The following is a 26244-nucleotide window of genomic DNA, read 5'->3' as shown; positions in this document are numbered from 1 at the left end:
CTTCTTATTTCTTTATTGTAAGAATGTCGGGTGAAAAGGTGAAGGACCGTGAGGTTAAATAAGATGGGAAATAATATTCGAAAAATAATAATAATAAAATAAAAAAAAATCGAAAATAGAAACAATCTAATAATAAACTAAAAACATAATTAAAAAATAGGTATTCAAAAAATAAAAATAAAATATCAAAAATAAATATAAGTAAGAAAATAAAAAAAAATAAAATAAAAAAAAAATAAAAATATAGTAGAAAATAAAAATAAAATAAATAAATAATAATAAAAGAAAAGTAATCAGAATTCAATTACAAAAAATGTATGAAAGCAAAACATTAATTGAACTGTTGAATTAAATTTTGATTATTACAAAAAAATAAAATACTAAAATGGAATTTAATTGAAATATTGAATTTGTAATTATAATTGACAAATTTTACTTTTAGAATAAACGTTAATTGTCTTTAATTTTTGTTTAATAAGTGGGGTATTATTTTGCAGGTTCGACTGTGGTAGTGGAGTTGGAATTGTTAGAAGCTCTGAGCCTGTTAAACTCAATGAATGGAACACCCTGAGCATTTATAGACATCGATGGGATGCTTGGATTCAACTCAACCGTGAGAAGAGAGTTCAGGGTAGATCAAAGGTAATTTAAATTAAAATTTACCAAAGCATTATCCACCCATATTAATTTCTAATTCAATTTTGCAAAAGAATAGAAGGAATGATAATTAATCATGATTAAATGAATTAAAAGGAGTTTCATTAATTATTTGCAATTTTTTTATTTTAGTATTTAAATTTAAAAATTAATTTCAATTTTATTGGATTCATTTCAAAGGTTAAATTAAAAAATTAATTAGTTTATTAATTTATTATATTTAAATTTTCTTCAATGATATTTAGTTTTTCGTTACTTTGCCCTTTTAAATGATATAAATAAACGTAATTTAAATTTAATTAAATTCAAAATTAAAATTGCAAACGTTTTAAATTTTGAAGAGATAAATAGTAGAAGGAAATTTTTGTAATATTTAGACGTTGTTTTTTATTGGAATCACTTACCGTTACCGTTAACAATGCTTATAATTAAAGGTTCTAGCCTCTAAATTAACGCTAGACATTCTTGGTATTTTTTTTATTTAGGTTTGGTAAAATAACTCGTCTGTAATTTTTATTATCACTTTCCGTCTCACTTATCGTGAATTATTCACGGTAAGTTAGACGATAAGTGCTAACAATAAAAATTGGAAAAATTTTAACTGTTCGCTGTAAATTTTTATTGTTAGCACTTACCGTCTCACTTACCGTGAATTATTCACGGTAAGTGAGACAGTAACAGCGAACAGAACTATATAATATTTTTTTCATTAGTTATTACAATTTGGAAACCTATTGTTAATATTAATAGCACTAGGATTAATATGACTTACTATTAAGAACAATGTCAGCTAACAGCACTTGAAAGTCTGACATTTTTCAAAGTGAACTTACCGTTAGTGTCAACGATTATTTCAACTAATGACATTAGTTAGCTAGGTTCAATATTACATTCATGTTGTTCTTGATATTTTTTATTTTTCAGGGTAGGTAAAATTGTTTGCTAGTAATTTTTATCGTTAGCACTTACCGTGAATTGTTACACTAGATAGCACTTTTGCTCATTAGTAAGTACTTTAAAGTTACTTTAAATATTTTCTATTTGTCATGGTAGGTAATTTATTATCATTTAATTTTTTATTAGCACTTACCGTCTCTTACCGTGAATTGTTACACTAGATAGCACTATCTTTCATTTGTTATCACCTTCTATTTTGAATAATTTCTTTTCGTCTTAATCGGTAATTTATTATTTTATTTATTTGCTTTTAATTTATTATTAGCACTTACCGTCTCAGTTGCAGTCAGTTATTACACTAGATAGCACTTTCTCTCTTTAGTTTCTACTTTCACGTTATTTTTGATATTTTTTTATTTGTCATGATCGGTAAAATAGTCTAGTGGTAAATTTTATTATTAGCACTTACCGTCTCCGTTAATTTCTTATTTAAAAAAATAATCCCCAAATATCAGAAAATAGTTGAAAATTATTAAAAGTACGAGAAATAATTACTGTCTGAAGAATAATTAACTCGCACTTTCTCCCTCGAAGATGAAGAAGAAGAAAAAAGAATTTGAAAAATAATAGGGAATTTTAAGTAGCTTGTAACTATTCGGGATTCCAAGCTTGGTTGAATTTATTTAGACAGAATTCCTATGGACATGGAATAATGGGTAATCGCAGCCTCTGCATAGTTGCACTTGAGAAGAAGGTGGTCGCGTTGAGTGCCGTACAAACTTATTACGAAGCAATTTGCAAGTCTTATGAGAGAAGGCAAGAAAGAGAACCTCGAAGTTGAGATTTAGAAGGGTACCAGAGTTAAAGCTCGTGATGTTAGTGAAGGAGGCTTTGAAAGGCATTTAATTCGGCTCGTTATACTCGCTTGCTTTTTTTGTTAAAAGGCAAAGAAGAAATAAAAAATAAAACGAAAAATTACGGAAAAACAAACACATCACCATAATGACGTTGTTGAAAAACCTCAAAACCTTTTTTTTCCCCTTCTTTTTCATTTGGAAAGACTTATTCTCTCTTTCTCTCTATCTCTTTCACTTTCCTGTATCGACCAGAGAAAGTAGAAACTACCAAAGATTCTTGTATTTCCATAGTGGAAGTGAAGGAATGTTTAAAGAGCTGATTAAAACATTTTAAATCTAAAGCAATTGAGCGAATGGAATCTCTTGAAACGTTTAATATCAAGTAAATTCGAAATTAAAAGATTTGAATATGTTTTTCCAACTGATAAAATTAATTCAATGCTCTTTATTTCAAGATTTTTCGTTTAAAAAAAAAATTATCATTGCAGAAAATTTGTGTAGAAATAAAAAAAATAATAAATAAATAATACGAAGACCAGGTATTTAAAAATATTTTTTTTACCATTATGGAACAAAAAGCCATTAACTTCCAATTTGTACCGTTTGTTTAAAAAAAGAACCTGGAAGAAACGACGGTAAGTGTCATTAACAAAAATATTTTTCTTGAGGACCCAAATTTATAAATAGTTGTATTTTTTACGATTATTAACATTGTCACCTGGTTCAAATAAAAAAAAAAGTAACGGTAATTGTAATCTGCCGTTAAAATTTAACGGTAAGTCAGACGGTAAGTGCTAATAATAAAAATTACCAGCAAACTATTTTACCGCTCATGTCAAATAAAAAATATGAACATTAGTGTTAAAGTAGAAACTAGAGAAAAGGTGCTATCTAGTGTAACAATTATTGACGGTAAGTGAGACGGTAAGTGCTAATGATAAAAATTACTAGCGAACAATTTTACTTACCTTGACAAATTCAAAATATCTAGAATAACGTGAATGTAATATTGAAAGACGCTGACTAATATTAGTTAAAATAATTGTTAACACTAACGGTAACTGCACTTGAAAAATGTAAAATTGTCAAGTGCTGTTAACTGACATTGTTGTTAATAGTAAGTTAGATTAATAGTAAACTATTAATATTAGCAGTATTTTCATAATTATAATAACTAATAGGAAAAACTGTTACGTACAGTAATTAACGGTAAGTGAGACGATAAGTGCATATGAAAATTACTGGCGAGTTATTTTACCAAAAACAAATAAAAAATAACATCAGGGATAACTAGCGTTAATATAGAGATAAATACCTTTAAGTAGAAGCATTGTTAACGGTAACGGTAAGTGCACTTGCAAATGTTAGACTTTCAAGTCACTGATACTGATACTAAGTCATATTATTATTATTCTTAAACTATCAGAAAAAATCATTAGGTGCTACTAATTAAAAAATGAGTCAGTAAATTGATAATTTTACTGTTACCGTAAAAGACGGTAAGTTACAATTATGCAAAATTACATAATTATAAAAAACAAAAAAGTTACCATATTTGGAATTGGAAATTCTCTTTCCTCTTTGAATTTAAAAACTTTTTTCTGCTCCGAATCAGTTTCACTGGAAGAATAATTTACTTATCATTTACAAATGATGTCTTTGAAACTCGAAGATGGAAAACTTTCTTCCGCAAAAAAAACTTTTCGATTCCAATATTTTAAATCTACAGATACTATCACATTTAGGTGGTTGTTGAATTCTTTTTTTAAAATTCAGTTTCAAGTTTCAAACTTTATTAAGTATCTTAAAGATTTCTTATTTATTCCATCAGTATAGTAATCATATTTATTTTTGCAAATATTTCTTTCAAATAATTTCCATTCATTTCAAAATGATAAAAATTGGATTAAATCGCGAGAAAGTGTCAAAATGTTTTCTTTGATACATTTTTAATATGTATGTATTTTACGGAATTTATTCATTTTTTAAAAGGACAAGAATTTATTGATTTAAAGCTAAAGTGGTGTAAAAGCTTTACGAAGGAAATTGGATAGAAAATTAAATATCTATTTTCGCATGAGAATGACTTGTGACGTTAATCAACTTTAAAAGGGGAGTAAATTTTGTCCTTAATCCTTAGATGTTCTGACAACAACCTTATAATTAGCAAACGCCAAACCTACACTCGAAAGTCCTCGTTAAATCTTTTTTTTTCTGCTGTCGTGGCACTTTTTTTTATTCCGTTAAAATCCTCTAAGTCCATCAGCCATTAAATACGTATAGTGAATGCTTGCTTGCATTCAAGTTGCTAACAATGCTGATTCGTTAATGATAACTTCGAAAAAGGCTGTGTTTTTTAATAGTGTTCTATTTATAAATTTCAATTCTATTTTTCATTTATGATTTTAGTTTTCGGTATTTTTTTTTACCTTACTCTACTTTCTTCGACGATTACTATCGTTTTATAAATTTTTTACAATCTGGTATTTTCATTAATATTTGAATATTTTTATTTAATGTGTACAGGATTTTATCGCACTTACCGTTAGCATAATGTTGACGGTAGATTTTACTCGAGATTGTTGGGGTAATATTTGTTCTTTAATGAAACTTACAGTTGACGGTAGTTTACCGTTTACTGTAATTTTCACTTGGCACTTACCGTACACTTGTAAGCTTCCTTTTGTCACTTTGATTTTTCCGCTTCTTACTGACGCTTACCGTAACTCTACCGTTATCAGTAGTTTTAATACATTCAATTCTAAATGTATTTTTTGTTTATTTAAAAGACTTACCGTGACTTTCAGTGTAATTTTCTTTGCTGTCACTTATACCGTTGCAGACGAGAGCTTTCATTGTCTAGTGTTATTAAAACACTTACAGCGACTCAAATATTAATTTCTCTTGTCGACACTTACCGTCTTTGTCCACTTCTGTTAAAAACACTTACCGGCAAACGAAATTAATTTTTGAATCACTGTAAGTGTTTTAATAGAAAGAGACAAGACACTAAGTCTCAGCTAATAAAGAGGACTTTTGAATTAAATGTACTTTAACCCTCCTGAGAAACGGTAAGTGTCGACAAGAGAAATTAATTTTCGAGTCACGGTAAGTGACGTCAAAGGAAAATACATTTTAAATCACGGTAAGTGTTTTAATAAGAACAAGACAGTGACGGTAACGCTTTGTAGACGCTTGGCGTCATTGTCTACTTCTGTTAAGACACTTACCGGCAAAGGAAATTAATTTTTGAATCACGGTAAATGTTTTTATAGAAATAGACAATGACACTGAGTCTCGGCTTTTAAAAAGAACATTTAAATTAAATTTATTTTAACTCTCCTAAAAGACGGTAAGTGTAAACAAGAGAAATTAATTTTTGAGTCACGGTAAGTGTCGTCAACGGAAAATACATTTCAAATCACGGTAAGTGTTTTAATAAGAACAAGACAGTGACGGTAACGGTTTGTCGACACTTACCGTCCAAAAGAAGAGTTAAAATACATTGAATTCGAAATGCACTTTTTTGCTAACACTTACCCTCATTTTATACTTTTATTAAAACACATATTGTGATTTAAAAATTAATTTCCTTTACCGACACTTACTGTCTCGAAAGAGAGTTAAAATACATTAAATTGTCGATGTAATTTTCATTTGTCACCACTTACCGTCATTGTTTTGTTCCTATTAAAGCACTTACCGTAATTTAAAATTGACTGACACTTACCGTCTGTAGGATTAGTGTCAGTAAACTTTGAATAAGAACAATTCTTAATATGTACTTTTCTATTTGGTAACACTTACAATTGTTGTCTTGTTCTTTTGAAACACTTACCGTGATTCAAAAATTAATTACTTTTGCCGGCACTTACCGTCGCCTAATGAGTTAAAATACATTAAATTCGTAATGCTCTTTTCATTTAGTAGCAATTGCTGTCGATTTTTTGTTTTAAAACACTTCCCCTGACTAAACGGTAAGTTCCTACGTCTGCACTTACCGTTTCGAAAATAGTAATTTGATTAAAGAAAAATTTTCTATTATTCTTTATTTGTAGTTGGTAAATGACTATATAATAGAATACTCCGAATATTTATCGCATTGTTTCAATGTAATTTTTATTTACACTGGTTGTTGAGAAATGATAAATTACATTTTCTCCATTGAAATTCTACCTTTTACACAGTACACGGAAAAACCTTTGAGAAGTCTGTCTTCCCACTGTCACAAAATTTCGCTTCTCACTGCATGGAAAGTCTGATCGCCCGCCACTGGGTGCGTAGCATTACCGTTTTCGATAGACAAACTTCCCAAAAAGTTTAGAAAATTACAACTGGGTACGTTGGTCACCCAGTTTGGGAGTGCAGATGAACAAGTTTAGTGGTGGCGCTGACGCATAAGTTTCGGGTGAGCAGACTGCTTAAAGGTTTTTCCGTGTAGAGTATAAAATGACTTTGAAGCTACCGTCGTCGATAGAGGGTAGCTCCAATTTTCCACGTCCCACTGTAAAAAAATGCCTCTCCTTTGGCAAGTACCAATGCAAATTTACAAGATGTCGTTTTCGTTGCCGGGAAATCGGCACGATGAATTCGAGTGCCTTTCATGGCTTTACCTGGGTTTCTTTCTATAATCCGGAGGGTCGCGAAATAAATCCACGGCGCGTGTCTGCGTTCCCTTACACCAGTGTGCTTGCGAAGAAGAAAAAACAAACTCTACATAGACACAACGTATAGTTGATGAAAAAGTGTGTGTCTCGAGTCTATGTCTGGGACTTGGTTTTGCCCACCGTATCACGCAAGAGAGTAAGAGAGAGAGAGAGAGAGAGAGAGAGAGAGAGAGAGAGAGAGAGAGAGAGAGAGAGAGAGAGAGAGAGAGAGAGAGAGAGGGAAAAGTGATTCGAGACTCCTGCGATCAATAGCGACGATATCATCCCTATTTTCCGCACACATCTTCAAAAATATACTCGTGCACACATGTACACACAGTATTTCTCATAAGTAAGAGTAGGTTCTCCTCTGGCCGGAAACGTACTTGGCATCTTCAGCAAGAAATAAATTTATAGCTTTCAAAAATGTCAGAACTCGTGATTATCCATGCAAAATCAAATTGACAGCCGAGTCTAACAAGAATCAGAAATAGTGCATTTTTCATATATTTCTATATGTACCAAATCGATAGAAGTTGAATTGATATTGACGTTTTAATTTACTGCAAGAGATCCATTTTGATAAATCGAATATTAATCGAAATTAAATTGTGAATCTGTGTTTTGTTATGTATTTCCATTTCCTCTAATATTAGGTATCTTTTAGAATTTATTGTCACTTGTTTCACTTACCGTCGACGGTATTTTTTTAAGTAGTGGAAATTTTTAAAAACAGTATTGATTAAGTGACTAAATTTGAATAAGTGGAGTTGCACTTATTTAAAAGTAGCACTTACCGTTAGAGTAAGCTTCTGCTTTGCCCAGTACATATTTACCGTCTACAGAATTTTTAAATTGTGGAAAATATATTTTGAAGTTTAAGATTTTTGACGACTTGTATGTTAATTTTTTATTCATTGGGATTGTGAGAGTAATAGAACAGGTGAAACATACCGTCAACTAAGTTTCTATTTTTTGGTCACTTACTGTCTGCACTTACCGTATCAGCACTTGTTCACTTACCATCAGATGTAGTTTCCATTTTCTTAGGACTTTACTCAATATAAATAAATTAATATTTCTACGGTAAGTGCTAAAAATGAAAACTACTACTGACGGTAAGACAATAAGTGCTGATTCAGTTTATATTTCTTTACTTCTTTACTTACAGTTGTTCAGTAAGTGCTAAAAAAAATTGAAACTACTACTGGCGTTAAGTCAATAAGTGTTAACGGTAAATTTTTGTAAATCATGTAGTTTTAATTTAAATTTAAAGATTTAAACTAAATTAAAACTGGATTTCAATTTAAAATTTTCAATTTCAAACATATTATCATCTATATTAATATAGCAAAAAAGGGAAAAAACTTTAGAAAGCACTTGAAGATTTATTTAGAAGCACAAAAAGAAATTGTAAAACTCCTGTAAAGAGACATTCGACAACTTCTAAATTCTTTCTTAGACTCCTTTTGAAAAGTTTTTAGAAACTTTTTCGAGAATTTTCTAAAACCTTTTGGAATTTTTTTTTAAAAAGTTCTCTTCGGAGGCATTTTGGAACGCGAAGAAAAATATTGTTTCTCATTCGATTCTCTCAGATTTTTTTTATCCGACTTTTTTAATTTTATATTTTTTCATTTTTAAAAGTAAATGTACTAGCTCTAAATTTGAATCTATAAAAAAAATTTCTAATTTTAATTATTGAATTATTCACTGGAATTCAATTTTTTACAAAATTTTTGATAAATTTCTTTGAAATAAGTCAATTATTTTCATAAATAATAAAATTTTCACAGAAATTCAATTATTTAAAATCCAAAATTTTATAAAATTTTTAGAAAAATATCAATTACTTAAAAAGATTTTTATAAATTTCATCGCAAAAATTCAATTATTTAAAAAAAATTTAACAAAGTTCTTTTCAAGAATTCAATTATTTTTTTTAAATAATTAAATTCTTCACTGAAATTCAATTGTTTTATATAAATAATAAAATTCTTTACCAAAATTCAATTATTTTTATAAATTTGAATAGAATTCGTTGCAAAAATTAAATTATTTTTAAAAGTAATAAAATTCTTCGCAGAATTTCAATTATGTTCAAAAGTTAAAAAAAATTGTCAAAATTTCAAATATCTTTATAAATAATAAAATTCTTCTCCGAAATTCAATTATTTTAGAAAAATTTTAATAAAATTCTTGGGAAAATTTTAATTATTTTCACAAAAAATAAAAAAACTCATCGCAGGATTTTAATTATTTTTGATACAATATTTTAATCAAATTCCTCGAAAAATGTAATTATTCTTAAAATTTTTTTAAAAATTTGTCAAAAGAATTCAATTATTTAAAAATTTGTTGATAAAATTTTTTATGAGAATTCAATTATTTAATAAATTATTTAATTTTTACTTTAAATAATTGAATTCTTCTAGATTTTTCAAATAAAAATTGATTTAAAAATGAATTACAGAATAATCGATTTATTATTTATGAAAATAATTGAATTCTTGCAACGAATTTTATTACATTTTTTTTAAATAATTGAATTTTTTTGAGAAATTTTACTACTTGTAAAAATAATTGAATTCTTGCGAAGAATTCAATTAATTATTAGAATTATTACTTTGTTAATATTATTTATTATTAATAGGTATATTATTATTTTAAAATATTATTAATTACTAATATTATTTAAATTAATTAAAAAGAAAAAATTGCCTCTCAATCACAGATAACTTTATTAATACAGAATTTAAAAAACAAATTTTTGTGAAAAAAAAAACAGAATTTTTCATAAAAGTTTTATACAAAATCAAAGCGCGGTTGACGTAAAAATGAAAAAAAAATAAAATAAAGTTTGAAGATTGCAAGTTTGAAAATCGTGTCAATCCAATTTCAATTAAAATAACACCGAATTGGATTAAAAGGAAAAACGAAAAGTTTTACGTAAACAAACACTCTAAATCCAGAGGAGTTAAAACTAAAACTACTGAGTTACTGAAGTCATAGACAGTGGATATGTTGACGTCAAAATAGTTAACTGACTACTGAGTTTGAAGGCTTGTGCGGTCAAACTACGAAACTCTAATCGCATTGAATTGGTGATCGCATTTTCCCTATAAACAAACCTTCAGCCAATCCTTTAGTCTCCCATCATCTTCACTACTTAAAGGATATAAAACTGACACACAAGTCGCTTTCAATATTCAATTATAGTCATTGTTATTACTTGAGATTTAATAATAATAATTTCATTGGAAAAACAAAATCAATTTAATCGGTAATGTAAACATTTATATAATTTCATTATAACTCAATTATAATAATTAATAATAATTGTAATAATTAATTATACAATATAAAGTCTCACTGGTCGATATTAAATTTAATAACATTTCTTTATTAGAAAAATTACATTGAATTTTATTAAATACAGTCGTCTCTATTATTAATGAATTTAATTAATTTAATTAACTGGCCAATTAGCATTTATTACTTCTCCGTATATTTAATTGGAAAGAGAATATCGATACGCTGTGCATTAACAGTCTAATCTCAACATTTTCGGTAATAATCACAATCGAAATATCAATTCTCTAAAAAAAAATTTTAATTCAGTGAAAAGTCATTCGTTAATTAATCATAGCTGATAGTTTATTAAAAAACTTTCTGGGGAAAAATACAAAATTTTTCCCGGCAATCACTTATGGAAGTTTTTCGAAAACCCACATGGATTATAGTGGATTAATTTATAATTAATTATAATTATTTGTAATAATTATAAAAATAATTTTTTTCATTAAAAATATTTTAAGGTTGAACTTTTTTTTTTTTTTGAAAATTGCAAATAATTTATAAAGTTATGTTTGTGTTTCTGATTACAGGGACTATTTTCGAGAATAACATTCAGAGAACCGCTTTTCGTCGGTGGTCCAGGAAACACAACTGGTCTGGAGAGACTTCCGGTCAGAAATGGCTTCAGAGGTTGCATCCGACACCTGGAGGCCAACGAACATCGTTATCGTTTCCCACTCGCCCCTCGGGGAGATGCTGCAAATGGCTTTGACGTCGGTTAGTATATCGATCATTTCACTGGAATAAATCATTCAACATTTCCAATTCACTCTATTCTCTCTCTCTCTCTTTCTCTCGCTCTGTTTCGATATTTCTCTCTTTTTCTCTCTCTCTCTGTCTGTCTGACATTTTTCTGATGGGTTGAAATTTATTAAAAAATTATCATTTCCGTTTTCTTTTATTTTTTTTTAATTATAGAGAAAGAAGAGGTTTTTATTCTATTTTTTTCATTTTGTCTACAAGTTCGAACAGAAGAATATTTTTGCCAGTAGAAATTTATTAGAAAAAAAAAATTGATAAAATTCATCCAATATTCAATTATTTTTCTAAATAATAAAATTTCTACAGAAATTCAATTAATTTAGAATAGCATTTTGAAAAAAAATTTCGATACAATAAATTATTTAACAAAATTTTTATACATTTCTTCACAATAATTCAAATACTTTCACTAATAATAACATTTTTCATGGAAATTCAATTTTATTAAAAATTTTTTGATAAAATTCTAACCAAAAATTCAATTATTTTCATAAATAATAAAACTCATCGAAGAATTTCAATTATTTTTAATTAATTAATCTAAACATTCAATTATTTTCACAAATAAAGTTTTCCACAAGAATTCAATTATTTAAAATAAAATTCTCAATAATATTTATTATATTTCCGAAAAATTAATTATTTAAAACAATGTTTATAAAATTCTTAAGATAAATTCAATTATTTTGAAAAATAACAAAATTTTTTACAAAAAATCAATTTTTTCTAAACATTTTAATAAAATTTTTATCAACAATTCAATTATTTTCATAAATAATAAAATTATTCTCAGGGATTCAATTATTTTTGACAGTTTTAATAAAATTCATATCAACTATTCAATTATTTTCATAAATAATAAAATTTATCGCAGGATTTCAATTATTTTTTAATGAAATTTCAGTTTTTTTAAAATTCTTTGAAATAATCGAATTATTCACAAAAATATTAGAATTTTTCACAGAAATTCAATTATTTTTAAAAATTTTAATAAAATTGTTTGAAAGGAATCAATTATTTAAAATACAATTTAAATTGAATTTTTTTGAAATAATTCAATTATTCTTTTAGATTTTAATAAAATCCTTCCCAAGAATTCAATTATTTACATCATAAATAATTCTTTAAAAGAATTCAATTATTCAATAAATAAAAAAAATTATTCCCGAAAATTCAATTATTTTGAGGAATTTTAATAAAATTCTTTGCAAAATTCGATTATTTTCATAAATAACAATATTCGTCACAAAAATTCAATTATTTAAAAAAATTCTAATAAAATCGTTCGCAAGAATTCAATTATTTTCTTACATAAATAATAAAATTCATCGCAGGATTTCAATTATTTTTAATACAGTTTTACAGGAATTGCTAAAAAAAATTTAATTTCAATTTCTCGAAAAAATTAATTATTTAAAAAAATGTTTTTTTTTAAATTCTTTGGAAGAATTTAATTATTTACAAAAATATTAGAATTTCGCACAAGAATTAAATTATTTTCAAAAATTTTAATAAAATTGTTTTAAAAAAATCAATTATTTTGAATAGAATTTTAATTAAATTTTTTTTTGAAATAATTAAATTATTCTTTTAGATTTTAATAAAATTCTTCCAAAGAATTCAATTATTTTAAGGCATTTTAATTAAATTGTTTGCAAAATTCAATTATTTTCATAAATTACAATATTCATCACAAGAATTCAATTGTTTTTAAAAGTATTAGATTTCTTCTGGGAAATTCAATTATTTAAAAAAATTGTAATAAAATTGTTTGCAATAATTGAATTTTTTATTATTTTCATAAATAATAAAATGCTCTTTAGGAATTCAATTATTTTAAAAAAAATTAATAAAATGCCACACAGGCATTCAATTATTCTCAAAAATTTTAATAGAATTCTTTGTAAAATTTAATTATTTTTAAAACCTTTTCGCAATTCAATGATTTTCAATATCTTTTATTTTCATAAAATTTACAAACAGAATTCAATTATTTAAGAAAAAAATTTGTGGAAATTTTCGTAAAAATTCAACTCTTTTCATGAATAATAATGATTTCTCAGGAATTTAATTATTCAAATTAGAATTTGCATAAAATTAGTCGAAAGAAATGAATTATTTAAAAGTTTTTATAAAATTCTTCACAAGAATTAAATTATTTTGATAAATATTTAAATTCTTTTATGAATAATAAAATTCGTTGCAGGAATTCAATTTATTAGCATCAGGATAAGAAAGAAGTAATAATATTTTTGATGAAAATTGGGAAAAAGTTGGGAAAATAAAAGATAGAATGTAATTTTTGTCAGTTTTGTAAAGTTTCTAAAACGAGTTTTTTTCTCGTCGAGTTGAATTTTTCGATAGCTACTTTTTTACTGCTTTTTTTTAGTTTGAAAGCTACTTTTTTAAAATTAATTATCGAGTGCGAAGTCTATTTTTAAATTAATAATTTTTACATTTATAAATTCTCGAGTGAATAAATTTATAACTCAAAAGGATGATTCTAAAAATAATATATATCGGCTTACTATTATTATGATTATTTTTAAATGTATGCGTTAAGAGAAGAAAAAAAAAGAATTGATATCAGTTTATAATTGTGAATTGGTCTGAAAAGTGGAATTGTGGTTTAAAATGCTGTCAACATAATTCATATTGCAAAATGATAATAGCGGCAATGGAATTATCTTGTTTTCAAATGTGATAGCGCACTTATGGTGCTATTTTCATGTTCCATGAAAATCATGAAATTTGTCAGTATTGTGGAAGTATGTAACTTTGCCATTATCAGTAAGTGTAATAAGCTCAGTGAGAATAATACTAAAAACATAGCAAGAACAAGAGAATTAACAATTATTATCATTATTAATCCAAAAAACACAATTTTGCAATAATTCCCGCAATTTAGATGTTATCAAACATTTATTTTCTATTGTTTTTAATATAATTAGTTATTATCAATTAATTAATTAATTAGCTAATTAATTAATTAATTAATTAATTAATTAATTAAATTAAATAATTTATCATTCTAATAAGTTATTCAGTATTATAACTAATTGTTGCCTTATTATTTATTACTGTATTTAGTTAGGTATTTAATTATTTTCAAATTTTTCGATAAAATTCTTTGCAAGAATTAAATGATTTTTCATACCATAATTTTAAATTTGAAAATATTTAAAAAGAAAAATTATTAAATTTACTTTTTATTTATTCGCTATTTTATTGTTTACTTTCTTTTTAATTATCGTTGTAATTTTATTTAAAATCTAAATTATTATTAAATATTATTAATTATTAATTATTAACGAATTAATTATTTCACTATTTATCTTCATTTTCATTTTTTTTAAATCCCTTTTTACTCGTTTATTATTTTTTTTAACTTGTTTTTTTCCCTTATTTATTTTCATTTCCACGAAGACAGTTAAGTTTAGAAGCGATGTCAACTTAAAGATTTTCCCAGACTTGAAAGTTTTAAACTTTTGATTTATATTTTCCTCGTTTCGATCGCAAAGTCATTAAACCTGGCAACCTTTTAACTTCAATTAATTTAAATTGGGTTCAAAATAAACTTATAATTGCCACGCCAGTTAGCGTAGTTTTGCCTTTTGTTTTGGTAATAAAATTAAATATATCTTTTAATTTATGTAAAGAAATATGAAATTTTTCATTTTTGCAAAAAAATATTATCAAAATTATGAAAAAAAATTTTCTTTACTCTATTTTCTTAAAAAAAAAATAATGATCAATTTAATAGTAAATTTTGACTTGGAAAATTTTAATTTTATTTCAAACAGAAAAAAAATTCCATATGACAATAGAATAAACAAAGAATTCTTTAAAAATTTTTGCCAATAATTGAATGTCTGTGTTGAATTCTCTTTCATTTTTATTGAAAATAATTGAATTTAAAGATGATAATTATAAATCTATGTTCCTTGTGGATTGAAGAATTTCTATTCAATCAAATATTAATACTTTATTTTGCTTTCTTTCTATCGTTTTTTTTTTTTTTTAATTTTGTTTATTACTCTTCATTTATATTTTTCATTAATTTATATTTCCTCTAATTATTTACTTTGTTCACTTACGTATATATATGCTTTTAATTCCATTAAAAAAATAAATAATCGTATTTCGTTATCACTATTTTGTTTTCATTATATCGTCTCGTGGATATTTTTTTTAATAATGAGTTAATATAATAATCGGAATATTAAATTTATAATCGAAATAAACATATTTTTCGGTCCAATTGAAATTGAAAATTTCTTTTTTTTTCTCTTTCTGTTTTACAACATTTTTGCCATGTTAAAAATAATAAATAAAATGAAAAATAATAATAATAATAATAATAATAATAATATTAATGAGGAAATTAATATGTACGATAATTATAATTCGAAAAGCTATTAATATTTTGAATTAATTTAAAATTCCCAAATAAAAAAAAATGTTCATAAAAAATAAATTTAATTATATTTTATAATTTTATTTTAATTAAAAATTTTCGATTTTCAATTAAAATAAAATTATAAACAAATAATGAACAATTTAAAAAGGGTTGAAGGAGAGAAAATGAGAGAGATAGGAGACAGGGAGATGGCAAATCGGTGTTTGTGTGGCAAAACGATTTGAAAACATCGACTTGCCATATCGGGGACATATCGAGATGAAGACCTTTCCGGTAGTGTGACCCCTTTGAGATGCAGTTTGTAAAGATTCGTTCTCGGTTGGTTGGACAATAGGAAGCCACACTTTTGATAACAAAAAAAAAATTCTTCACATTCTCTTTGTAACGTAATTCTATAACACAAAACGTAAAAAAAATTTACTACACGAAAGGAAAAAATCAATTTATTGCTATTTCTGATTTTACGTTGCATTTTAAATTTTAAATTTTAAATTATTTATTATTTATTATTTATTATTTATTATTTATTATTTATTATTTATTATTTATTATTTATTATTTATTATTTATTATTTATTATTTATTATTTATTATTTATTATTTATAATTCATAATTTATAATTATTAATTATTGAAATTATAAAAATTACAAATTAAAAAAAATTATAAAATAAAATTCTCCACTTGAGAACGTCAAGGCCGCCACTAGAGGGCGAGGAATCAGATTTTATCAATTGAACTGCCATCTAACGGTGACCTTGACGTTCGCAGGTGGAGTTTCGATTACTATCAGTAATCACTTATTGTTTATATTTATTTTCCAGTAAAAAAAAAATTATAAATTAAAATTACAACTGAAGATGTGAAAAATATAATTTCCCAGAGAATTTTTATCGAAATAAAGTGTGTAGAGATGAAAAAAAAATTTTTTTTCAACAGTTTTAAAAAATTAGTAATGAAAACGACAAGGTTGTTGAGAATTTAAAAAGTCTCTCTGAGGCAGTTTTTTTTATTACTTATTTCTTTCTTTCTTTTTTTCTCCTTTTCTTTTTCTTTTTATTATACAATTACTTCGCACTTTCGTTGAATTTACAGGAAAACTATTTTAATCGCCACAAACTCGTGGGCCGCACACTCTTTCCAACGCTTTTCTTTTTCACTTCAAACACACCACCCCCCTCCCCCTCTTCTTTTTTCCTTCTGCCCCCCCCCTGCCTCTACCATCTGTAGAAGCAGGCGAAAGAGAGCTTTTCGTATATAGCCCGCAAGTTGTATGTGCCAATGAAATTTGGACTTTATTTTCAACCCCAGAGCCCACTCAACTGGCACATAACGACCTCTTTCGCATCCGGAAGAAATGACTGGCCCGTTAAATTGTTTTTCTTTTCCTCAAATATACGTTTCCACATTTTTTTTCTCCTTCATTTTTTTTTTTTTTTTTTTTGCCATTTCTCGCTCGCTGAAAATAATGCGATATTTCAATGTGCATTCCAACCTCGTTTCAATATATCATTTCGTAATTCGCGAGAGGATTAAAAATACAATTTTCCTCTTCTTCCTTCATTTTTTTTTTTTTTTTTTTTGCTGTAAGTAAAAAAAAAATATTTATTATTTAAACCTCTGAGATCGCAGTCACATATTCAATTTGTGTTAAGTGCTGACGAGTGAAATTGCTTCTCGGGTTTTTAAATTTGTTTTTTAATTACTTAGATTAATTTGAATCATCAATTTATTATATTGGATCAGGGAGAAATTATTATTTTTTCTTTTTAATTTAAAAATATGTAGCGAACCAAAAGAAAAATGTTAGAGTTATGCATTATTTTATAATTAAATTGAACATAATTTTTATATTGAATCAAGCTTATTATGTACTGAATCAAAATTTTTCAAAAATAATTGAAAAATTAATAATTGAAAAATAATATTTTCAAGAATTTTAACATAAATTCAATAATTTTAAACAATTTTGAGATGAAATTCTTTTAAAAAAATCATTATTTTCAAAAATTTTAATAAAATTCCTTAAAAAAATCAATTATCTTCAAAAATTCAGATAAAATTCTTCGAAACAATTCAATTATTTTTATAAATTAAAAAATTCTCAAAAAAAAATGTCAATTATTTTTATAAAAAAGAAAATTTATCGCAAGAATTAAAATATTTTCATAAATAATAAAATCCTTCAAAGGAATTCAATTATATTCATAAATCACAAAAATTTCTTCGGAGCAATTCAATTATTTTCAATACAATTTTAATCAAATTTCTCGAAAGAATTCAATTATTTTTAATAATATTATTTAATTTTGATTATTTTCAAGTGTTTTCAGCAATTTTAATAAAAAATTCTTCGAAACAATTCAATTATTTTTATAAATTGTAAAATTCTTGACAAGAATTCAATTATTTTAAAGAATTTTAATAAAAATTTTGCTAAAATTCAATTATTTTTAGAAATAATTATTTCTGAAAATAATTGAATTCTTAAATAGAATTTTATTAAAGCTTTTTAAAATAATTGAATCCCTGCCAAAAAAATTATTATTTTTGCAAATAATTGATTTTTTGTATAAAATTAAAAAAAAATAAGTGAATTTTTGATGTAATTGGAATGTTTGAAGAAATCATTTAAAAATGGAATTAAAAATAATTGAAATTCTGATAAGGATTTTATTATTTATATAAAAGTAATTGAATTATTTTACGAAAATATTTTAATTTATAAATTGACATTTTGCAAAGAATTTTATAACAATTATTGAAAATAATTGAATTCTTCATAAAATTCAATATCTTAAAAATTTTTCATTAAAAATTATTAAGAAAAACTCCACTATTTTCAAAGAAAATTGAAATAAATTCTTAAAAACAATTCAATTATTTTTAAGTATTTTAATAAAAATCTTGCCAAGAATTAAATTATTTTTTTAGTATAAAATTGCAATTTATTTTGATTTTTATAACGTGTGAAAATTAACTAGACAAATCTTTCAAATTTTACTTTTGAATAATTTTTCTAATTAAATTTTCGAAATTTAAAGACAATTTTTGAGTAATTGAAATTTTGTAAAATTGATTTGAAAATAATTTATTTTTTTCAAGTATTTTATTAAAATTTTCGAAGATCAACTTTTGAAGAATTTTAATTGCAAATTTTTGAAAAATAATTGAATTCTCACAAATTTTAATGAAAAATCTTTAAAAGTAAATTTAATGTAAATGAATTTTTTTAAATTCAATTATTTTCAATTACTTTTTTACGACTTATTATAATTTAAAAAAAATTTATCTTCATTTACAATTAAAATTTTTGAAAAATTTTATTATTAAATGTTTTTATTAAAATTAATTTATTTAGATTCTAATATGTTATTTCTTGGTATACTTTTGTATTTTGTAATTTAAAAAAATTTTTTTTGTTTTGTTTATAAATAATATTTTTATGATTTATTCTGCTTTTTTATAGAGGAATGTACGGCGGACAGGTGCAGCAAAGTTCCATGTTCACATGGTGGAAAATGTCTGACTACTGGTGGTGATACTGCTGTCTGTCTTTGTCCTCTAGGATATACTGGCGATCTTTGCGAAACAAGAGTGGATTTACAAGTAAGTGAACATTTATAATTTTCACTATAAAAAAAGAAAAAAAAAATCCACATTCGCCTCATTGACATAAAATAACCCAAAAAGGTAAATTTATACAAAAAAAATTGATATTAGTAAAAAAATTATATAAAAAAAAATCAAGATAACAATTTTGTTATTTTTCTTTAATTATTTAATTGAATTTTTTTAATTGATTCATAATTAAAATTAAATTTAATTAATTAAATTAAATTAATTAAATTAAAATAATTAAATTTAAACTAATTAAATTAAAATAATTAAATTTAAATTAAATAAAATAAATTGAAATAAAAAAATAATTAAAACAAATTAATTCTTCGTTTAAAAAAAAAATAAAATAAATAACATTACTAAAAAAAAAGTGGAATAACATAACAATTCCCTTTTTCTACAAATCGAAATTTTATCGTCCAACCAAAAACAATTTTAACGCGTGAAAGTAATTTTAAGTTAAATTGCAGTTTTTAATTACGCGATTTATTTTTATAATCAAGTTTTATAACTTGTAACGAAGATTTTTATTCACCTGGTAACGACATGAACAAAAAAAAAAAATAATAAATCTCGGGTACGTAAAATATTTGAATTCACTTTTTTTTCCATCATTCTTCGTCACTTGCAAAAAAACGCTATTGTTATAGCCGGAAAATTACTCGCAGCATTTTTATAAAATAAAAAAAAAATTCTTGAGGTTTTTGTCTCTATTCAGTATAACGTTGATACAAACGGAAAAAAATTTTTTTTGTAAATGAATTTTAAGAAATAATAATAGATATTTTATTTTTTGTTTCACTGTGTATATTTTTATTCATCTCTCATTTGAATTGATAATTAGTTCTCAATTGAATTATTTTTATGTTACGTATTTCTTTATTAAATTTATATTGTAATTCTATGGTGAATTTTTATATTTTATTTATATATTTTGTATTAATAATTAGTCTTTTGTAGTGAATTGTTATATTTTATTATTATTATTTGTTTTCATTTAATTTTCATATTTTTTTAAAAATTTTAATTGAATTTTAATCTTTTGTTTTTATATTTGGTTTTCATATTCTATTTTTATATTATATTTTTATACTAATATTATACAATATTTTTTAGTTTATTCTGCAACTCTTGTTACTCTTTTCAATAAATTATTTGTTATTCATTTTATTTAAATATTATAATTACGATTTAAATTCAACTCTACACTGAAAAGAAAATTTTTTTGATTCAAATAAGCGATTACTTGTCTATTATCAAATAAATATTTATTTGAGTCAAATAATTTTGATTCAAAACAATTAAATAGTATTTACTTCAAATGCTGAAAATATTCATTCAATTACATTTTATTTAGAGTTAAATAAAAATTATTTGATTCAAGAAAATATTTCTTTGATAATAGACAAGTAATCGGTAAATTTATTCAAATAAATTCTTTTTTCAGTGTATATTTATTTATTTATTTATTTGAATATTGATTTATATTAAATTGCAGAAATAATATTTTTTTGTTTTTATTTCGAGACAAAATATTTACAAATAATTTTTTTCAATATTTATTAATTTAATTATTATATTTACTGTTATTGAATCGGAAATAAATTCTGAAAAATTGTTTATTTTGTTCAACTCCTGGAAGTTCTTTGCAAGAATTCAATTATTTTCATTAATAATAAAATTCTTCAAAGGAATTCAATTATTTTTATAAATAATAAAATTCTTCGAAGAAATTCAATTATTTTTATAAATAATAAAATTCTTCCAAGGAATTTAATTTTTTTTAATGCGATTGTAATAAAATTAATTGCAAAAATCCAATTATTTTTAAAAATTTTAATGAAATTCTTTATAGAAATTTAATTAATTTCAAAAATTTGTCGAAATTCAATTATTATTCTCAATATCGAATATTTTAATAAAATTTCCCAAAAGAATTCAATTATTTAAAAAAGTTTAACAAATTTTCTCGATAGAATTCGTTTATTTTTAAAAATTATGATAAACTCTGTAGAAGAATTCAATTATTTTGAGTACAGTTTTAATTAAACTCATCGTACGAACCATAAATTTTCTTCGATAGTATTTAATTTGTATTTTTACAAATTTAATTTTTTTAAAATTGTTTTTATCGATTATTCCTATAAATAATAAAATCTTCCAACGAATTTAATTATATATTCAATTTAATTAAATTTCAATAATTTTTAATAATATTTTAAATGAATTCTTCGAAAAATGCAATTATTTCTGGAAATTTCATTAAAATTCTTAGAAAGAAGAATTATTTGCATTATTTTGAATGCAATTTTAATTTATTTCCTCGAGAAAATGTAATTATTATCAACAATTTTGATAAATTTATTGAAATATAAAATAATTGAAAATTTTTAATAATTAGTTTTCATTGAACATTTTTTTTAAAAGTTTAAAAAATAGATGAAATAGGTGAAAATTGACGGAATTGGTGAAATAGATGCAAAAATTAAATAATAAACTCCAAAAGAATTAAATTATTAAAAAAAAAGTATTAAATAAAATTCCACGCAAACATTTAATTATTTTCATTAATAATACAAATTTTACAGGAATTCTATTATTTACAAAATTTTTATAAATTTTTTCGCAATAATACAATTATTTTCATAAAAAATAATTTTTTTTACAGGGATTCAATTATTTTTATAAATAATAAAATTCTTCTCCGAAATTCAATTATTTTCAACATTTTAATTTAATTCATAGTAAATTTTTAATTATTTTCAAAAATTTCCCTCAATTTAATGATTTTTAATATATCTATTATTTTAATAAAATTTTCCAAAAGAATTTAATAATTTAAAAAAAAAATTTTTTTGATAAAATTCTATACGAACATTAAATTATTTTTTATTATTTTCATAAATATATTAAATTACATTTCAGGAATTTTAATTATTTTTATAAATAATAGAATTCTTTTTGAGAATTCAACTATTTTCATAAATAATCATTTATTTGCATAAATACTCATTGCAGAATTGCAATTATTTTCAGTACGTTTTTAATTCAATTCCTCAAAATAATTCAACTATTCTTAAAAATTCTATTAAAATTCATCGAAAAAATTTAATTATTTATAAATTGTATTGAAATTCTTTAAAAGAATTCAATTATTTAAAAATTTGTTGATGAAATTCTTTATGAGAATTGAATTTTAAGAAACTTTCAATTAGGTTCAATAAATTATTTATTTTTGTATTTAAATAATTGAATTCTATTTGAATTTTTTAATAAAATTTGAATTAAAAATGAATTTTAGTTAAAAATTCTTGAAAATAATAATCGAATTGTTAATGATTTTATCACTCGGTCAACTTTAATTATAAAACATGAAGAAATCCGATCACTCCGAGTTGAAGACTCAAAGTTATCGATATCTTCATGTTTTCTAGTTATGAAAAATTTAATTTTTAGTTTTAAGTAGGTAATTTTACTTGAAACTAAAAATATTTTTTATTTTTGTCAGTAATTGGTCCGTAAGTGGTGCGTATGTTAAAATATTAATATTATCAAAATAAAAAAAAAAAAATGCAGAATTTCCATGGAATTTTTCGACGAAAAAATCTATACTTTTCGAAAGGAAGGAAGAAAAGAAATTTTTCTTTTCGTAAAAATTTAATGTCCTGTATAATAAAATGACTATTCACGGCGTTATGACTTTTAAAGCTACGGGGAGCTTAATACCTAATTACAATGTGCCGTAATAAATTGTTGTCGAACTACACTACTTCTCGTTGCTAATATTTTGCCCGTCGTGATATAGTAATTACCCCGTGTATGGGAACGAGAAAATTATACGGCGTCTGTCACTGGAATATGTGCATACATGCATACATATATATATACAAAATGTAGACATATATAAAATACATATATATATATTTGTGAATATATACATATGCAAATATACATACATTTACTAATATACATATGTACATATGTATATACATAGAAAGTAATGTATGCGTTGGACGCAGTACAATATCGATTGCGACAATGGTGGACGCGGAATAAAACTATATAAACTAAATCAGTCTGAATTGCTATCGAGAGACAATGAATATTATTATCATACAATATCTGGATATATTGATTTTTAAAAGGTTTCTATTTTAATTGTATCAGTGAAAATAGAAACTGTTGCTTTATTTTTAAATATTAGGGTGTAAATTGAAAATTTACAGCCCCATTTTGTTCTCTTTCCTGTAAATTCTTTTTTTTTTTGTTCGTTTTTGCCGAATTGTCGATTTTTTTATTATTTTTTTTATTTTTAGTATTTATAATAATAATAATAATTATTATTATTATCATATAGTGTTTATAATAATAATTATTATTATTATCATATATAGTGTTTATAATAATAATTATTATTATTATCATACAGTATTTATAATAATTATAATTATTATTATTATTGTCATATTTTTATGGAAATTTGCTGACAGTAGTCAGGAGACAATTTTTGTCGAATGTAGTGTCAGTAGTGTAAACTAGTGACAGTCAGACAAGACTCGGAATTCAGTAGTAGAGGTCGATTTTACTCAGACTTGAGTTTAAATCGTTTATTTTTTATAGAAATTTCTTGAAATTCAGGAGATAATTTTTTTCGAATGTAGTGTCAGTAGTTTAAATCAGTTATAGTCAGACAAGACTCAGAATTCAGTAGCAGAGGTCGATTTTACTCAGACTTGAGTTTAAATCGTTTATTTCTTATGAAAATAATTTTTTTCCATTCTATTTTTGGTCTAATGAAGTTTCAGTAGTGTAAACCAGTAACAGTCAGACAATACATAGAAATTAGTAATAGAGGTCGATTTTAGTCAGACTTGATTTAAAATCGTTTATTTTTTTTTATAGAAATTTGATGAAATTCAGAAGATAATTTTTTTTTTTAATGTAGCGTCAGTAGTTTGAATTAGTTATAGTCAGACAAGACTCAGAAGCAGAATTCAGTAGTAGAGGTCGGTTTTAGTCAGATTTGAGTTTAAATCGATTATTTTTTATATAAATTCGTTAAAATTCAGGAGATAATTTTTTTTGAGTGTTAGTGTCAGTAGTTTAAATTATTTAGTCAGACAACACTTAGAAATCAGTAGTAGAGGTCGTTTTTAGTCGGACTTTTATTTTTATGAAAAGAATTTTTTTTCATTTCATTTTTGGTCTAATGAAGTTTTAGTAGTGTAAACCAGTAACAGTCAGACAATACATATAAATCAGTAGTAGAGGTCGATTTTAGTCAGACACTGGTTTAAATCGATTATTTTTTATAAAAAGAATTTTTTTCACTTCATTTTTTTCAATTTAAGTGTCAGTAGTGTAAACCAGTAACAGTCAGACAAGACATAGAAATCAGTAGTAGAGATCGATTTTAGTCAGTCTTGTGTTTATATCGTTTATTTTTTATAGAAATTTGATGAAATTAAGAAGATAATTTTTTTTGTTTTTTAATGTAGCGTCAGTAGTTTGAATTAGTTATAGTCAGACAAGACTCAGAAGCAGAATTCAGTAGTAGAGATCGGTTTAAGTCAGACACTAGTTTTAATCGTATATTTTTTTATTGTTTGTTGAAAGTCAGGAGACATTCTTTGTCGAATGCAGTGTAAGTAGTACAAGTCAGTTACAGTCAGACAAGGCAACTTTATTTTTTATTTTATTGTCAAGTAGTTAAGACGTGCATTAGTCAGACAAGGCGTTCTAAACTTGTCTAATTGCAGAAAAAATAGAGAAAACAATTAAAGTATTTGAAAATCAAAGATTTTGTAGAAAAAATTGTAAAAAAAAATTGTAGAAAAAATACAGAAAAAAATTGTAAAAAAAATTGTAGAAAAAATAGAGGAAAAATTTGAATTATTTGAAAATCAAAGATTTTGATTTGATAATCAAATATTATTAAATTAAAAAACAGACTCTGGACAGAATACGACGATTATTATATAGTTAACAATAATTAATAATAATTAATAATTAATAATAATAATAATTTTTAAGACAAAATAGAAAAATAATTCCAACTCTGAATTGAGAAAATAGTTCCCCTTTAATTTTCCAGTCGAATTGAAATTTCGTTTTATAATTTGCATTTCTATAATCTAAACCGAAATTGTATTTTAAAACCAATCGTGTACATTTTCCAATTTCGTTCGTTACGCAGTAAAACTGTAAAATCAAATTTATCATTTCCTATTTTTTGTTCCATTTCTTTTTTTTTTATTGCAAAGAACCAATTCTTTTTTTTTTCGTCGACCCAACTTTCTTTTTTATTATTTCATTTGCTTCTTAAAATGAAGTGTAATTTTTCTCTCATGTGAGTGAGAGACTCACATATACTATATACGTACTTTAAATGTAGGTTCCATTTGCATTTTGCACCTCGTGATTTTTTTTCCTGTTCATTTCCCAGGGAAGTATATTAGCAGCATTCTATTTTTTTCCTACTCCTCTTCTTCCTTCTTTTTTGTCTTTTTTTTTTGTCCACAGTTCGTGAAAACATAAAGTGAAGCATAGAATGACGTACATATTGCGACATGTAGTCTGTGACACGTATTGTAATATTATATATTCATCTTTGCACCTGGAAAATTGAATCCGTTGCTATCCCTTTTATGTCTGTCAAATGTGCGCCATATCTTTCGAAGTGAATGAAAAGTTGCTTTAAATTCAACGAAAAATGACATTTAGTAAAATGGAAAAAAGAGGGAGGGAAAGAGAGAGAGAGAGAAAGTTTTTACTAAATATTTCCTTTAACAAAAATAATTTTTATTTACTTCTTTTTCTTTTTTATTAAACAAATGTGGGGCAAAAAAAAATTCTTTTCACGTCGCTGAACAAGTTGACGAGGTTTTATTTTGTGTTGGAATTATTCCATTTTTATTCGATATATTAGAATATAAAAATGATTTTTTTAATTTACGATGGGAACGGTATGGGAATTTTAGGGGTGGCATAATTTGAGGGTAGACAACTAGACGGTACTTACCGTCATTCA

General features: G+C 24.1%; 1 protein-coding gene across 5 annotated transcripts in view; it reads left to right on the top strand.

Moving 5' to 3' along the window:
* The window catches only part of LOC122507011 (pikachurin), a 165321-nt gene that overhangs the window by 118357 nt on the left and 20720 nt on the right, over positions 1 to 26244 (top strand). For all 5 annotated transcript variants that reach the window (XM_043619488.1, XM_043619486.1, XM_043619487.1 and 2 more), the window contains 3 exons: positions 498 to 642; positions 10942 to 11128; positions 19063 to 19202. In XM_043619488.1, the coding sequence (XP_043475423.1) occupies positions 498 to 642; positions 10942 to 11128; positions 19063 to 19202 (472 nt within the window). The remainder of the gene's footprint in view (positions 1 to 497; positions 643 to 10941; positions 11129 to 19062; positions 19203 to 26244) is intronic.

The sequence above is a fragment of the Leptopilina heterotoma genome, unplaced genomic scaffold, assembly GCF_015476425.1.
Source record: "Leptopilina heterotoma isolate Lh14 unplaced genomic scaffold, ASM1547642v1 Lhet_44, whole genome shotgun sequence".
Lineage (NCBI taxonomy): Eukaryota > Metazoa > Arthropoda > Insecta > Hymenoptera > Figitidae > Leptopilina > Leptopilina heterotoma.
This window is presented reverse-complemented; position numbering and strand designations above follow the sequence as displayed.